Source organism: Bos javanicus, chromosome 14 (assembly GCF_032452875.1).
Source record: "Bos javanicus breed banteng chromosome 14, ARS-OSU_banteng_1.0, whole genome shotgun sequence".
Lineage (NCBI taxonomy): Eukaryota > Metazoa > Chordata > Mammalia > Artiodactyla > Bovidae > Bos > Bos javanicus.
The window spans coordinates 81,220,491-81,237,456 of NC_083881.1; the positions used below are offsets into that span (position 1 = coordinate 81,220,491).

Genomic DNA, 16,966 nt, shown 5'->3' on the forward strand with positions numbered 1-16,966 from the left:
ATGCTGTATGTCACATTTCCCCCTTGATTAACAGTTTCTGAACTCAAAAATGGACTTGTCCAGTTGTAGATACATGGACTGTTTCTTAATTCTCAGTGTTTGAGTTTTGACAATTACTTTTTCACTTACTGGAGTTCAGGTTTAGATGACCAAGGTACATAAAATGAGAAAAGAGGGAGAATAAAAAGGGCCCATCTAATGAGGGTATTAAAGGCTAAACTTTTTCCAACTGAGAAGGGAGAAGATAAGCAGGATAATTAAACACATATGAACAGAATGGGCTGGGCAAAATACAACCGATTTTTTGGTTTGGCCAAAATCTTTAAATAATGGGAAAAGATGCAGAAACAACAGAGAACTTGAATGCCCTGCAGGACTAGGCGGCGTACGGGGCGTACTCCTCTGACCCGGGTGCTGCGGGCACTGCACATGGGTGTCTCCAGGCCCTGCCCGCAGTGTGGGCGCTGCCACTGCTTACTCTCCTGATACAAGAGGCTTGGAGAGATTAGCCCCAATCATAAAGCTTGGGAGTGAATAAAAGTGAAAGCAAACTGGCTCCAGAATCTGGGTTCTAAGTCGAAACAAATTTAGAAAGTACGGCTCCTCTGTCCAAGGAATTTTCCAGGCAAGGATACTGGACTGGGCTGCCATTCTCTACTTCAGGGGATCTTCCTGACGACCCAGGGATTGAACCTGCATCGCTTGTGTCTCCTGCACTGGCAAGAGGATTCTTTACCTCTGGCACCACCTAGGAAGCCCTTAGAAATTACATTAATGCCACAGAACTACATTAAAAATAATTACTGTGAGGAGCAGGAATATATCTAATAGCTGAACTGATGTTTAAGGAGCTTACTTATTCTCATTCTTAGCAAAAGTCTTTGGAGGCCAACAATAGCAACAGAAACTAGATAAAATAGATAAGTCTCTATAAAACGATTCTCATTTTTTTCAGAAAAAATCAGGGGCTTTCAATTAACAGTAAGTATTTTATAGTTACTAAAAATAAAGGAAAATCTGGAGAACACGAACATGTCTTATTGACTTCTATGTAGATAAATGGATCCAGCTGCTTTTACCTCTTTAATCCAGTGGCGGTATTCATTAACACCAAAAGTTTTTTTCATCCAAAGACCATAAATATAACCAGAAATTCCTTTCAATACCCATTCATCAGACCTAAGCAAAAAGCCAAATAACAATATATTATTTATTTTAATATAAATAAAATATAATAAATTTTATTATTTTAATAATAAGAATTCTTCCGATAAGGCCAAAGAGGGTAACAGAGCAAGCATAGCAAGTACTTCTCTGCCTGTTTAAAGAAGATAAAAGTCCTGAAACTGTTTGGTCCCCTACTCCCTCTGGCTGCCCCCCGCGTGTCTTGGGGCTCCTGCTCTGGGCTCCCTCTGGCAGAACTCCTCCCCCAGGCCCACCCACACCACCCACTTCTGGGCAACCACAGGCACACAGCCAGGACCACACGGCTCAGCTCTGCAACGCCCACACTCCAGCACTGCCAGCCCCACACATAATTATAGTGGCACCCTAAGACCTGAAGTTTAATCACTTATTTCTTAGTTTCTTAAGAGGAAAGACAATGACACTGTTCATTCAGGTATATATTCATGTTTATCTATTCATTCATTCAAATATTCTGCCTACATGTTTCAGAGACTATTCTTTAGCGAAACTATGTGTCTTAGGAAATAATAAATTAAGAGGCCTTACCCTCTGTCCTTCACCCTCCAGAAAGAAAAAACAAAAAGAAATCAAGACTTATATACTATCAATATATGTTATAATCGTAGGTTATAATCTTAAGGGAATTTGTCTGTTTCTTCAAATTTACCTCAAGTTAATCAGAAAGAAAACAAGAAGTATTTTATTTCTCACATTTTTCAAGTAAATTAGTTCAAAACCAGGCACTCACAGGAACCCCTACAGCACTGTCAGCACTGTGGAGGGTCACTGCTTCACCGTAGGAACAGCTAGGGCACTGAGGCCGGCATCAGACCCTAACCGCTGTTCTCTGCACACTCAAGTCCTCGTATCCACAGTATGTATTCAATTCTTTAAGGAACTGCTACTATCAAAATTCTTACCTTATTGAAAATTACAGAACTGATTATACTGACGTATTGAGGAAATGGCCAAAAATTTAGGATAAAATTTATACTCATTTTTTTCCTTTAAACATATACAGAATAGTGTTTGTTAATTAGAACAAAGTTGCAGTTAGAACAAAGTTCAACTTATGCTGCAGGAAAAGAAAATAAAAATAAACTTTTCTGATTCTTCTCACGAGTTGTAAACTTTGAAATTACTCACCAAGACATTCTGGATATGAAACATCCAAAAAACTGCTGGGCCAAAGACTGGGCTAAACACCTTCTGGTCAAAGGTGTCTCATCTATAATCATAGCACTGTGCAGCAGATTCGTGCTGGAATTTCAAAGAGCAGACAGCTAATTATAACCAAGAAATAAATAACTATTCAATCAAAATAAAATAATCACACTTTTAAAATGATGGAATTCAACTAAGATATAACAGAGAAAAAACAGAATACTCTCCCCAAGAGCTTTCACATCTTTTCAAATTTTAGCTGAAATCCATATTTTAGTAACTTTTGTTTGAAGTACGGGCTGTAATGTTCCCCGCCAATTTCCATGAAAAATATGAATATTCTTTTTGGGGGCTAGGCAGTTGCAGCAGCAATCAGAAATTGATATGTTCATCAGAGACTAGTAATTTTACAAGGGGGGTCTTCTAATTTCAAAAATCTTTTCCTAATAATACTATTAACTTTTGTCCTATAATATTTACTTTCAAATACCCTGACCCATCAGATCTTCTAACCACTCTGAAGAATGCAGGAACACTACTACTATGTCCATTTTACAGAAGAGAAAATAAATGCAGAAAAAAAAATTACCGATCCTGAGACATAAAACTTCCAAACTGTGAACTTTTCAAGGAATAAAAGAAGGGAGGGAGATAAAGTGGTTAAGAGAAAAAAGAAAATAAAGTTTTTTCCTCATTTTTTTACATACAAATTTCTGATGATATTAGTAAATTTTTATATGGTGCTAGGACAAAAACTCCACTAAATATCCATATAGTACTTTGTATATTTGTTTAAGTGCATAAGCAGAAAAGAGACTAAAACAAATACATAAAGTATTAGTAGCAGATAATTCTGGATAAAGATAATATATTGACTCTCTTGGGCTATTCTGAAATTTTCTTTATGCTTTTCTACATTTAAACATTTTGAAAACACAGAATTTCTACAAAGCCATTCATAGCTAAACTGAAGGGAAAAAGTTCAAAATGCATCTTAAAAATGATCACAACCTTCACATCATGAACCTAATTTAGTCATTTCAAATTTGGATACAGACCTAAAAATGCTCATGGAAGCATACGCAGCCACTTCAACATAAGCTTCATCAATGAATACAGTCTTAAAACAGGAATATGGGTATCGACATGTAAGAATTTCTTCATAAAATTCAAAAACTTCATGAAGATATGATGTGGTATGTTTAAGCAATGGAAGAAGTTGAGGTAAACAAAAATGAGTAACCTAAAAACAAAAAGCAGGGAAGATCATTAAATAAGAGTTAACTTATATCTTAAATTTCCTAAATATCTCAATTATAAATGAAGCCGCATTTAAGTCCCTCCCCTCCCCTCATTTTTACAACAAATCCATGGCACTGAGATAAAACACTGGTATGAAATTAGTGACTACTATTATTATGTTTATGAAATATTCAATGCATCAGAATATTCATGATAGATTTTATGTCTATGAAATGCTTAGGTTAGATCCAATGAAAATATAACTTTGGTTACAAATTAAAAGTTTCTCCTACATATGCATGCAAAACAAAAATAATCTAAACTTCTAAGACTTACTATAAACTTGCCTTTTACTCATAAATCTAACCTAGTGAATATTGCACATCACACTACTATCTTACATAATTAAAAGCTGACCATCTTCAGCACATACAAAGAACAATATGAAAGCTGCAGGGAAGGCTTATTGGTAGTGAGGAGATAAGAAATGCCAGCAATAGAAATAATAATTCAGACTTTCTTCCACTACATCCCACTTTGGACACAAACACTCATATATCACCTACTGCTTCACTGCCCCTTGTTATGACTTTGTGCCATAAGAGTAACGTCAAAGGCGACATCATCACTCTGACCAGCAGGCTTCCCAGGTGGCGCGGGGGTAAAGAAGGCCTGCCAGCGCAGGAGACGGGGGTTTACTCCCTGGATCAGAAAGACCCCCTGGAGGAGGGCACGGCAACCCACTCCAGGATTCTCGCCAAGGGACTCCCATGGACAGAGGAGCCTGGTGGGCTACAGACCATGGGGTCGCAAACAACTGGACAAGACTGAGCAACTGAGCATGTAGGCACTCTGACCAAAATGCTCCAGAAAGGCTTTATGAAGAAGACTAGATCTCAGCTAATCTTTTTGAACTGGACAAAAGTTTGACAGGTATGGACAGAAAAAGAGGACATTGCAAATGGAGTCAAAGACAGGACAAAATATGGTTTGGTTGAAAAAAATATAAGTAAACTATGTTGAACAAACATAAATAGAAAAGAAATGAGGAAAAAGCTAGAAAGGACTATTAGGGTCAAATTCTAGATGCTCTTGAAAGCCATGCTAAAGAGATCTGATGACTGCAGGATGTGGAGGCAAGGAAAGCTTCTAACATACAATAAAAAACTACTCTTCTAGCAACATTATGAAAGAACAGACTAGAGACGACCGTTAAGTGAAGGACGAGCGTGTGTGGATTACTAGTGTCAGGGCCCAAACTGCACTGTGACGAGCACTCTTACTGGTGCACAAACAAAAGAGAAAACACTATTCATCAAAAAAGACTCGCTTTTAAACAAAGCTACAGGATAGCAAATCTACTAATACAGGAGAGACTTTATTTAAGAGGGAAAGACTAAGTCACTGGCTTTAAGTATTCAAGAAAAATATTTCTTGACTGACATTTATGTTTTTCCCATCCAGTGGTTCAGTGGGAAATGAAAAATTCATTTAGTTCAAAATATGAACCAGGTACTAATCAAATTTTGATTTTAAAGTTGATCATTTACCAAAAATGGTAAAATTCACTGCATCTTAGCAGTGAATACTTTTAAGAGTCATTGTTAAGACACCAAAAGCAAACCATTCATAAAATATCTTGAATATTTTCCATAAGTGATTTTATAAACCTTGTGAATTAAGGGATTCATTCAAATGTTACTTTAAACCTACACGGAGACTACGAGGGTCAATAACCAACGAATCACTTTATACCCAACAGAAACGTGATGTTTAAGGAGGCCTAACAGCACAACAGGGCTTATCAACTGGTCCCTGATTTAGGATCAGACATGTGGAGGGAACTGCAGGAAACCTCAGTGAGCTCACTGACCCAGGCTCCAATCCTGCCTGCCTTAACCTTTCTCTTCCCTCTACATTTGCTGAAGTTAGAATAAATCTTGCTTTTTAATTCTGAAACTGCAATATTTCAGGTTCTGGAGAGGGAACTAGAACATTCATAAACTCAAAGAAGTTCCATAAAAAATCAGTTATAGAAATAAACCAATATTAACCAAGTAACTAACCAAGTTACTTGAAGCTCTTTTGGGACACTAAGCCCTCTGATGAAAAAAATACGAAAATTTATGAAGAGTTTATTGTCATTACACATTTCAGATTAAAAAACCTTTCTCTCTAGTGAGAGCTGTCGTAGCTGAAAAAAGAATTAAGAAAAACTTGGTATTTTATTCATGTTCCCCTGATCAGGCTTGAAAGAGTAGGAGAGAAGGGAGCAAGAAGCCCCAGTTTACCTCATGCATATATGGATCTACGAGGATTTCAAAAGGTCCAATGGCCAAGGAGATGTTTGATGCAGATGTTGGAATGGTAAGCATGTAATGGAAGGTCTTTTTCCTCATGTCATGGGTATACACAGTCTCCACCAAATCTCCATTGGAAACCGCCACCATGGCGGCATCCACTGTAAACTCTAACTTCCATGTACATAATTCAGAGTATGAATCAACACATGGGAACCAAAATCTAGAACAAAGATCAACAGTACAGAAAATGTTGAAAATGTAACCTACATTGTTCCTCCCACATAGAAGTTATTTTAACATTTACAGAATGCATACAAAAATTTTTTTTTAGATCTCTGCACACTAATGCTTTCTCCTGAGCAACCTAAAAGAATGTGATTTAAGATACAGCCCTGTCTCCAAACATTACTTGGCAATATTAATAAAATACATCATGTGGTACCTCCAGTTTAAACCCCAAAAAGAAGTAACTAAGTCTGAGTTTCTGATTTTTTAATTAAAAATAATTTTACTTATATATTCAGTTTTTATGTAGCATTCATTTTTGGGAACGAAAAATGCTTACAATCAAGTTTTAAAAAATACAATATTCAGAATCCATTCCATACATCAGGAAACTGCTTCCCTGGAATATGTGATGCACTGTATAAATTTAAACAGCACTGATAAAGCCAGACATTAAATTTCTAGTCAATGTTCTACTCAGATCAGGTTTTACTGTGTACCAGGGTCTGAACTTGTTACTGAAATAAAAAGGATAAGACAATATCCCTGGCTTGGAGGAGTTAACAGTCTGAGGAAAAAACAGAATATTTCAATAGCGTGGTTAACTACCGAGCTCCGAGAATGCACTACAGTTGGGTGGAACAATGCAGGCGCATCTCACACCACAGTTGCACAAGACAGGCGGGTATGCAGAGCACATACGTGTGCTTCCACTACTGAAGTTCAAAACCAGGTGCAACTAGTCTACGGCATTTTGGAGCTCAGGATGGAGGTTATTTCTCAGGCCATCAGGAGAAGCAGTGAGTGGAAGTGGGTAGGCGTGGGGACTGCAGTGCTAATAACGCTACCGTTCTTCTTCTCGGTGTGAGTGTGAATTACAGGAATCTGTTCAGTCTGAAAAGGTACCAAGCTTTCTATTTACAATTCATTAATTTTCTGTATGTTGTTTTACCTCAATACAAAAGTTTAAAGAATAAAAGAACTGAGATGACTTAGAAGAGCAGACTTGAAGAGGAGCGGAGGGAGGACAGGGCTGAGGAAGAGCCATCAAAGGGGCAAGATCCAGCAGGGGAAAGCGGCTGCGGCCAGGGTTCACACTTCTCATCCGACATGGAATACCTGTACTGCATACACACACGTACAGAGAAAAATACAACTGAAAACATGCAATCAACTGTGATACATAAGAATGGGTAATCTACCTTGTGGAATTTTGATACCCACAAGAGAACACATGAGCACCTCTCTCTGCCATGCTTCCCTCTACACTGGGTACCACAAAATGCAGACCTCCTTTTGGCTGATCCAAAGAAAAATTGATGTGTATCTTTAGGACCTTTAACTCTGCAACAAATAAATACATACACAGACATATAAATATATATTAGGTAACAGCAGTCAACATAATAAGGGTAAAGACTTACACTGAACAGAAAGTGGGAATCAAAGCTTGAGTTTTACCTAAAAACACCACACTGTCTAACCCCATGCAGGCTGCTACCATCTCTGCCTGCAGGAGCTCAGCAACCTGCTTCTCCTGGTGTCCTTAGAGCAAGCGTGAAGTCGCTCAGGCCTGTCCGACTCTGTGCAGCCCCAGGGACTACAGTCCACGGAATTCTCCAGGCCAGAATCCTGGAGTGGGTAGCCATTCCCTTCTCCAGGGGATCTTCCCAACCCAGGGACTGAACCCAGGTCTCCCGCATTGCAGGCGGGTTCTTCACCAGCTGAGCCCCCAGGGATTGGTGTCCTTATCTCCACTCAATTCTACTCACTGCTAGCTGTGGGCTCTCAAAACACAGATCATACCATATTCTCCTCTCAACATTTCTGGCAGTGCTATACTGCCAAAAAAAAAAAGTTCAAAACGACCACCTAGGACACTGACGGCCTTCCAGACCCCATTCAAAACTTACTTTTCAAGTCTGTTCACTTACTAGGCTCCCACATATCCTGCTAATCCTGCTTGTGACTTTTGAGGAGTGGGAGCAGGGAGTGGGGTAGGTGGGAAGGATCACCCAAGAACTGACATTATGCAGCATTATTCATTATGCTTTATTTCTAAGCAATAAATATGCACTGCATTCCCAAGGCTGCTTCCTAGGTGGCTTAGTGGTAAAGAATCCGCCTGCCAGTGCAGGAGACACAGAAGACTCGGGTTCAGTCCTTGGGTCGGGAAGATCCCCTGGAGGAGGAAACAGGCAACTCACTCCAGTACTCTTGTCTGGAAAATCCCAGACGGAGGAGCCTGGTGGGCTTCCGTCCATGGGTTGTAAAGAGTCGGACACGACTGAACACACACACACACACATATCCATCATTCACAAGATTAAAAAAAAATGTTTCTTTTCATTTCCCCCAACATGACAACAATATGGACTTTTTCCAACCCCTGAATATACAATGATGACCTTCCATGCCTTTCCCCTAAATTAGGCAATATCTCTAAAAAATAAACTCCTCCCCCCACTACACACACACAAACTATCCCAAAAAGGCAAAAACAAAGTACTTTACTTCCTTATTTTAATTTTATACAGCAAAATAAAGGTAGGCAGAGATGTATAATAATTAAAATAGCTGTAACTTTATACAGGAAAAGAAAGAATTAGAAATAATAAAAGTGTGCAGAGTGGGTGTTAGAAACCCCAGGTTCTAGCCTTGGCTCCTCTCCTCATCAGTCACATTCAGCAGGTCACTTACTGTCTTTAGACTTCAGATTGCTTTTCTGCGAAAGGAAGAAACTGAATAAGATGATTTTCTAGGATCCTTCCTTTTACAAAACTCTGTAATTCTAAACTGACTTAATATCATATGAGTTCTGAAATCTTGACAAAGTATTCTATCCATTTGTTTTTTAAAATAACTTTCACTTTAAAAACTACATTGAAATGAGCTGCTTTTTGTTGATTGCTGTTTTCCTATTAGCCAGTTATCTTTAAGGAAAAAACCTTCAACTCCTGTGAATCTCAGCTGATTATAATTTAAATACCATAAACTTTCATGAAAAGCTTTTAGTTACTGAAACCAACATAATTTAACTGTACAATCAATATGTTCTTGATATTTTACCATCGACGTGTTTCCACAACTCTGACGGAACCTTAATGCACAGCTCCCCATTCCCTGCGTCAGGATCCACAGCACTAACCGCAGCCGCATAAGCATTGGAAAAGTAATTGAGATTTCTCCTGGGGAGAGGGGAAAGAAGAGAGAAAGCCAGGCTTAACAATAAGACACGTATTTCACCAAATGTTTTCTTAAATACTTGGCACCACTTGTTTGTAAGCATTATATCATCTTACATAAATCACAGGAATGCTTTTTAGCCAAGTTAACTGTAGATTTATTGCCCAAGACAAAAACTTGTCTAAGAAGGCCAAACCAGTCAAACCTAAAGGAATTCAACCCTGAATATTCACTGAAAGGACTGATGCTAACGCTCCAACACTTTGGCCACCTGATGCAAAGAGCTGACTCACTGGAAAAGACTGAGGAGGAGAAGGGGATGAGAGAGGAAGAGATGGTTGGATGGCATCACTGACTCGATGGTCATGAGTTTGAGTAAGCTCCGGGAGTTGGTGATGGACAGGGAGGCCTGGATGCTGCTGTCCATGGGGTCGCAAAAGTCGGACACGACTGAGTGAACAACAAGCGCAGTGGCATATGTGTCTATTAACAGTCTATTCACCAATGCTGTGTGCTTATTATGACTATCACATCCTTCATTAATTTTAGAATACCAAAGCCACTACAATTTCCTGATACAAATGTAAAGAATACAGGTAGAACTGAAAAAATAATTATTATCTATCTGGCAAAAATTTGAATGGATTCAACAAGCTTTATAATCTGACAGAAATTCAAGGTGTTTAAAACGAGTCAAGATTAATTCCTCAAGATATAACACTGCTCCTCCTCACTCCAGAGTACATGACAACATAAGCTCAATGAAGGAGGGGAGCATTTGTGTGGTTCACCGTTACATCCTCTAAATGCCAGGGGACTTTCAATAGGTAGGCTTAGTAGCTCAGCCGTGTCCCACTCTCTGTGGGGACAGCCCACCAGGCTCCTCTGTCCATGGGGATTCTCCAGACTGGAATACCTCGAGAGGCTGCCATGCCCTCCTCCAGGGGATTCTCCAGGCTGGAATAGCTCGGGGGGCTGCCATGCCCTCCTCCAGGGGGTCTTCCCGGCCCAGGGGTCACGCCCACACCTCCTGCACTGCAGGGTCTTTCCCGCTGAGCACCTGTTCAGTGGGCACTTGGCCTTATCTCCCACTGGATGAAAGCCATAAACAGAAGACTTATGGAAGTATGAAAACACTGTTCTCATCTGATTTTCTATCTTTTCCATAGAGTAACTCATATACATATACATTCATACACACACAGATCACATTTCCTCACTGCAACCAGCGAAAGTAACACAGAGGAAATGGAACAAAGAAAGAGGGCAAGGAACGGCGAGAGCAAGAAAGGAAGATCAGACGCGATTCTGTGAGACACGCTGCTATGACCTGCACGCCAGTCGTCATGCCCTGAGATGAAGCCACCAAGGACAGTCGGTGACATCTCACCAACTGAACACATCTTTAACCTGTGAGAAGACAAGTTTCATGTCCTCTACAGAATGACTGTAGGGAAAATAAACCAGGACGAGCCATTAAAGAAAACATTACACACCCTCAACATGACAGAGGCCATTCCTCCCCCACCTGCAGCTCTACACTAACCAGGAAGGATGTAACACCAACCACGGCTTTAAAAACTACAAAATACAAGGTTCTGAAAGCAGTTAAGCCAATTTCTTGGTACTTTTAACACTGCCTTTCTGTTAGATAAATGTGTGAAATAAATGGCATAAAAACTCCAGGACCACAATAAAAAAGAAATATATGTTTTTTGACATACCGTCTTTCTCTTTTAATTATCACGCAGTAAAAGTAACTTTCTCCCTTTGGTATGTAGCGCTGTGAATGTCAGTGTGTGTAGCCGCTACCACGAGTGGGATACGGGACAGCTCCGCCATCCCCGAGCCCCTTGTGCCAAACACATGGAATCATAAGGATGCATTTTTGAGGCTGGCTTTTATCTCACTCAGTATGTCTTTGAAATTCATCTAAGGTGTACATGTACCGGCAGTCTGTCCCTTATTATAATGAACAGTATTCCACCGTACAGACTGTACCACAGATTGTTTATTGTTTATTTACTCCTCCACTGAAAGACAGCTGGGTTCTTTCCAGTTTTTGGCTATTAGGAATAAAGCTGCTACAAACAACCGTGTATCAGTTTTTATGTGAATTTTATTTTCATTTCTGCAGTACCAACAGCCAAGTGTGGGACTGCTGAGTCATATGGCAACTATAAGCTCAGCTTTATAAGAGTCTGCTAAGCTGTTTTCCTGTGAGTATGGTTTCAGTGTGTCTGCCCCCTGATGCCCTCTTGCAACACCTACCGTCTTACTTGGGTTTCTCTTACCTTGGGCGTGGGTCAATCTAATCACACTAGGACCACAGCCTTGTCTAACTCAATGAAACTAAGCCATGCCCGTGGGGCAACCCGAGATGGGCGGGTCATGGTGGAGAAATCTGACAGAATGTGGTCCACTGGAGAAGGGAATGGCAAGCCACTTCAGTACTCTTGCCTTGAGAACCCCATGAACAGTATGAAAAGGCAAAATGATAGGATACTGAAAGAGGAACTCCCCAGGTCAGTAGGTACCCAATATGCTACTGGAGATCAGTGGAGAAATAACTCCAGAAAGAATGAAGCGATGGAGCCAAAGCAAAAAGAATATCCAGCTGTGGATGTGACTGGTGATAGAAGCAAGGTCCAATGCTGTAAAGAGCAATATTGCATAGGAACCTGGAATGACAGGTCCATGATTCAAGGCAAATTGGAAGTGGTCAAACAAGAGATGGCAAGAGTGAATGTCGACATTCTAGGAATCAGCTAACTCAAATGGACTGGAATGAGTGAATTTAACTCAGATGACCATTATATCTACTACTGCGGGCAGGAATCCCTTAGAAGAAATGGAGTAGCCATCATGGTCAACAAAAGAGTCCGAAATGCAGTACTTGGATGCAATCTCAAAAACGACAGAATGATCTCTGTTCATTTCCAAGGCAAACCATTCAATATCACAGTAATCCAAGTCTATGCCCCAACAAGTAACGCTGAAGAAGCGGAAGTTGAACGGTTCTATGAAGACCTACAAGACCTTTTAGAACTAACACCCAAAAAAGATGTCCTTTTCATTATAGGGGACTGGAATGCAAAAGTAGGAAGTCAAGAAACACCTGGAGTAACAGGCAAATTTGGCCTTGGAATACGGAATGAAGCAGGCAAAGACTAATAGAGTTTTGCCAAGAAAATGCGCTGGTCATAGCAAACACCCTCTTCCAACAACACAAGAGAAGACTCTATACATGGACATCACCAGATGGTCAACACCAAAATCAGACTGATTATATTCTTTGCAGCCAAAGATGGAAAAGCTCTATACAGTCAGCAAAAACAAGACCAGGAGCTGACTGTGGCTCAGACCATGAACTCCTTATTGCCAAATTCAGACTTAAATTGAAGAAAGTAGGGAAAACCACTAGGCCATTCAGGTATGACCTAAATCAAATCCCTTATGATTATACAGTGGAAGTGAGAAATAGATATAAGGGCCTAGATCTGATAGATAGAGAGCCTGATGAGCTATGGAATGAGGTTCATGACATTGTATAGGAGACAGGGATCAAGACCATCCCCATGGAAAAGAAATGCAAAAAAGCAAAATGGCTGTCTGGGGAGGCCTTACAAATAGCTGAGAAAAGAAGAGAAGTGAAAAGCAAAGGAGAAAAGGAAAGATATAAACATCTGAATGCAGAGCTCCAAAGAATAGCAAGAAGAGATAAGAAAGCCTTCTTCAGCGATCAATGCAAAGAAATAGAGGAAAACAACAGAATGGGAAAGACTAGGGATCTTTTCAAGAAAATCAGAGACACCAAAGGAACATTTCATGCAAAGATGGGCTCGATAAAGGACAGAAATGGTATGGACCTAAAAGAACAGAAGATATTAAGATGAGGTGGCAAGAATACACAGAAGAACTGTACAAAAAACATCTTCACGACCCAGATAATCACGATGGTGTGATCACTGACCTAGAGCCAGACATCCTGGAATGTGAAGTCAAGTGGGCCTTAGAAAGCATCACTACGAACAAAGCTAGTGGAGGTGACAGAATTCCAGTTGAGCTATTCCGAATCCTGAAAGATGATGCTGTGAAAGTGCTGCACTCAATATGCCAGCAAGTTTGGAAAACTCAGCAGTGGCCCCAGGACAAGAAAAGGTCAGTTTTCATTCTAATCCCAAAGAAAGGCAATGCCAAAGAATGCTCAAACTACCGCACGATTGCACTCATCTCACACGCTATTAAAGTGTTGCTTAAAATTCTCCAAGCCAGGCTTCAGCAATATGTGAACCGTGAACTTCCTGATGTTCAAGCTGGTTTTAGAAAAGGCAGAGGAACCAGAGATCAAACTGCCAACATCCGCTGGATCGTGGAAAAAGCAAGAGAGTTCCAGAAAAACATCTATTTCTGCTTTATTGACTATGCCAAAGCTTTTGACTGTGTGGATCACAATAAACTGTGGAAAACTCTGAAAGAGATGGGAATACCAGACCACCTGACCTGCCTCTTGAGAAACCTATATGCAGGTCAGGAAGCAACAGTTAGAACTGGACATGGAACAACAGACTGGTTCCAAATAGGAAAAGGAGTACGTCAAGGCTGTATATTGTCACCCTGTTTATTTAACTTCTATGCAGAGTACATCATGAGAAACGCTGGACTGGAAGAAACACAAGCTGGAATCAAGACTGCCGGGAGAAATATCAATAACCTCAGATATGCAGATGACACCACCCTTATGGCAGAAAGTGAAGAGGAACTCAAAAGCCTCTTGATGAAAGTGAAAGTGGAGAGTGAAAAAGTTGGCTTAAAGCTCAACATTCAGAAAACTAAGATCATGGCATCCGGTACCATCACTTCATGGGAAATAAATGGGGAAACAGTGGAAACAGTGTCAGCCTTTATTTTTCTGGGCTCCAAAATCACTACAGATGGTGAATGCAGCCATGAAATTAAAAGACACTTACTCCTTGGAAGGAAAGTTATGACCAACCTAGATAGCATATTCAAAAGCAGAGACATTACTTTGCCAACAAAGGTTCGTCTAGTCAAGGCTATGGTTTTTCCAGTGGTCATGTATGGATGTGAGAGTTGGACTGTGAAGAAAGCTGAGCACCGAAGAATTGATGCTTTTGAACTGTGGTGTTGGAGAAGACTCTTGAGAGTCCCTTGGACTGCAAGGAGATCCAACCAGTCCATTCTAAAGGAGATCAGCCCTGGGTGTTCTTTGGAAGGAATGATGCTAAAGCTGAAACTCCAGTACTTTGGCCACCTCATGTGAAGAGTTGACTCATTGGAAAAGACTCTGATGCTGGGAGGGATTGGGGGCAGGAGGAGAAGGGGACGACAGACGATGAGATGGCTGGATGGCCATCACTGACTCGATGGACGTGAGTCTGAGTGAACTCCGGGAGTTGGTGATGGACAGGGAGGCCTGGCGTGCTGCGATTCATGGGGTCGCAAAGAGTCGGACACGGCTGAGCGACTGATCTGATCTGATCTGAAGCTGTTTTCCAGAACAGCTGTACCATTCTGCATCCCCATCAGCAATACCTTACCAGTACTTAGTCAACATGCTCTACTAGTTAAAGGCTACTTCGGACATCTACAGGTTGTAACTTCTCTTCAATAAAATTTCAAAAACACAAAATCTGAAAGCCATTTATTTGTTAAATTTAAAAATAAAAAAAATCATTGTTACAAAAAAGCTAAATTTAAACATTATATATTAAAGCACTCTGTTTTTTTTTTAAATGGAAAATTATTCTCACTTAATCTCATTTCCTGAGAAGAGGTAAAGTGGTCCAAATAAAATGGTGAGTCATTATAAGTGGAATCTGTTGGAAAACCAGTTTTGAGGAACAATCTTCTCATGGCTTGGATTTTACTGTTTCCTTTCATAATACAAATCAAACATGTTTCCTTTCATAATAACCTAATAAAAGCCAAAAATTACAAGGCAAGATTATAGTAAGTGTTTTCAATTTCCAGAATGATAATAACTATAAATACTAACATACCCCTGGCCTATAACCACCACAGTGCCAATACCCAGGCTTCCTTAGGGAAACAAAGCTTAAAGAGGAGTAATGCTACAGAGGATATTGAAAAACAAGTACATTAGTGTAAAATCAAACGAATTTTCTCCAAGAACCATTTATAAATATCTACATTAAATTAAAATAATTTGTTCTTTGTCAAGAACATGTACTTTTAAAACTGAATGTGCAGATTCTGCAAAACTTAAGATTCAACTGTTTATAAACTTTATCTCCATTTAAAAAAAAATTCATGAAAGCAAAATATATTACATCAGCAAAGTGTATATGCTCTAAGTATTCAGCTCCATGAATTTTCACAAAACCAACAGAAGCAGCAATGCAGAGCAAGGGCAGAGCCTTTCACCAGCCCCAGAGCCCTCCCGTCCTCCCTATCCGGGCCCTGCTTCTCACCAGCGGGGAGCCCAGTGTTCTGACGACAGTGGGGCAGGCCAACAACTCAACACACCCTCCTCCGTGTGCAACTTGTTCTATCCGACATTAAATTTGTGAAATCCATCCACATCTTTGCACTTAACTGTTGCTCATTCACTCTCATTATTTTTAGAGTTCCAATAGTGAATCTATCATTCTAATGCTGACAGGTTTTCAGGTTATTTGCAGCTCTGATGATTACGGACGCTGTTGAGAACACTGCTGTGTTTTTCTCGTGGTGGACATGTTGGGTATACGCGTGTGAGTGAGACTCTTCAGTCACAGAGCACAACCACATCTGATCTCAATTTACATTTCTATTAACTGTGTCTGAAAATCAATTACGCTATATTCTTGTCAGCATTCAATTTTCTCCTCTGTCCTTAGTTTTGACAGTTCACAGACAAAATAAAACAAATAAAAGACTGACAGAAAAATTCATTTTCCAGAAACAGAACCAATATCAAAATTAATAAAACTGAGGGACGTTCCGGGTGGTCCGGTGCTTAAGACTTCACGCTACCCATGCAGGGGGCACAGGTCTGACCCCTGGTCAGGACACTAAGATCCTGAACGTGGCATGGCACAACCAAAAAATAAAATTAAAATGCCTTCTTAAAAATAATCAAAAAAACATTTGACATGATGCCATGAAATAAGGCTGTTCAGAGAAAACTCTACTGTAACAAGGTATTCTATGAAAAGGCCTACGGGATTCCACTGATAACAAGTTTAAACCTGAGTGAATTTAAAGTGGCTATACAAAAAATGTCCTAAATCATGATGGTGTGGTCACTAACCTAAAACCAGACATCCTGGAGTGTGAAGTCAAATGGGCCTTAGGAAGCATTACTATGAACAAAGATAGTGGAGGTGATAGAATTCCAGCTGTTATTTCAAACCCTAAAAGATAATGTTGTTAAAGTGTTGCACTCGATACGTCAGCAAATTTGGAAAACTCCGCAGTGGCCACAGAACTAGAGAAGACCAGTTTCCACTTTATTCCCCAAAAAGGCAATGTCCAAGCGTGTTCAAACTACTGTACAGCCGCGCTTGCTTCATATGCCAGCAAGGTGATGCTCAAAACCCTCCAAGTCAGGCTTCAGCAGGACATGAACCAAGAACTTCCAGATGTATAAGCTGGGTTTCCAACAGGCAGAAGAACCAAAGATCAAATCACCT

At 40.1% G+C, this 16,966-nt stretch overlaps 1 protein-coding gene across 7 annotated transcripts in view; it reads right to left on the reverse strand.

The window, feature by feature from the left end:
* TAF2 (TATA-box binding protein associated factor 2) overlaps nt 1-16,966 on the reverse strand; it is an 89,008-nt gene that overhangs the window by 55,955 nt on the left and 16,087 nt on the right. For 4 of the 7 annotated variants that reach the window (XM_061439520.1, XM_061439519.1, XM_061439518.1 and 1 more), the window contains exons 4-9: nt 9,192-9,310; nt 7,325-7,466; nt 5,886-6,117; nt 3,411-3,595; nt 2,335-2,448; nt 1,080-1,179 (exon numbers count right to left, since the gene is read on the reverse strand). In XM_061439520.1, the coding sequence (XP_061295504.1) occupies nt 1,080-1,179; nt 2,335-2,448; nt 3,411-3,595; nt 5,886-6,117; nt 7,325-7,466; nt 9,192-9,310 (892 nt within the window). The remainder of the gene's footprint in view (nt 1-1,079; nt 1,180-2,334; nt 2,449-3,410; nt 3,596-5,885; nt 6,118-7,324; nt 7,467-9,191; nt 9,311-16,966) is intronic. The other 3 variants (XM_061439524.1, XM_061439522.1, XM_061439521.1) reach the window with 1 other exon arrangement.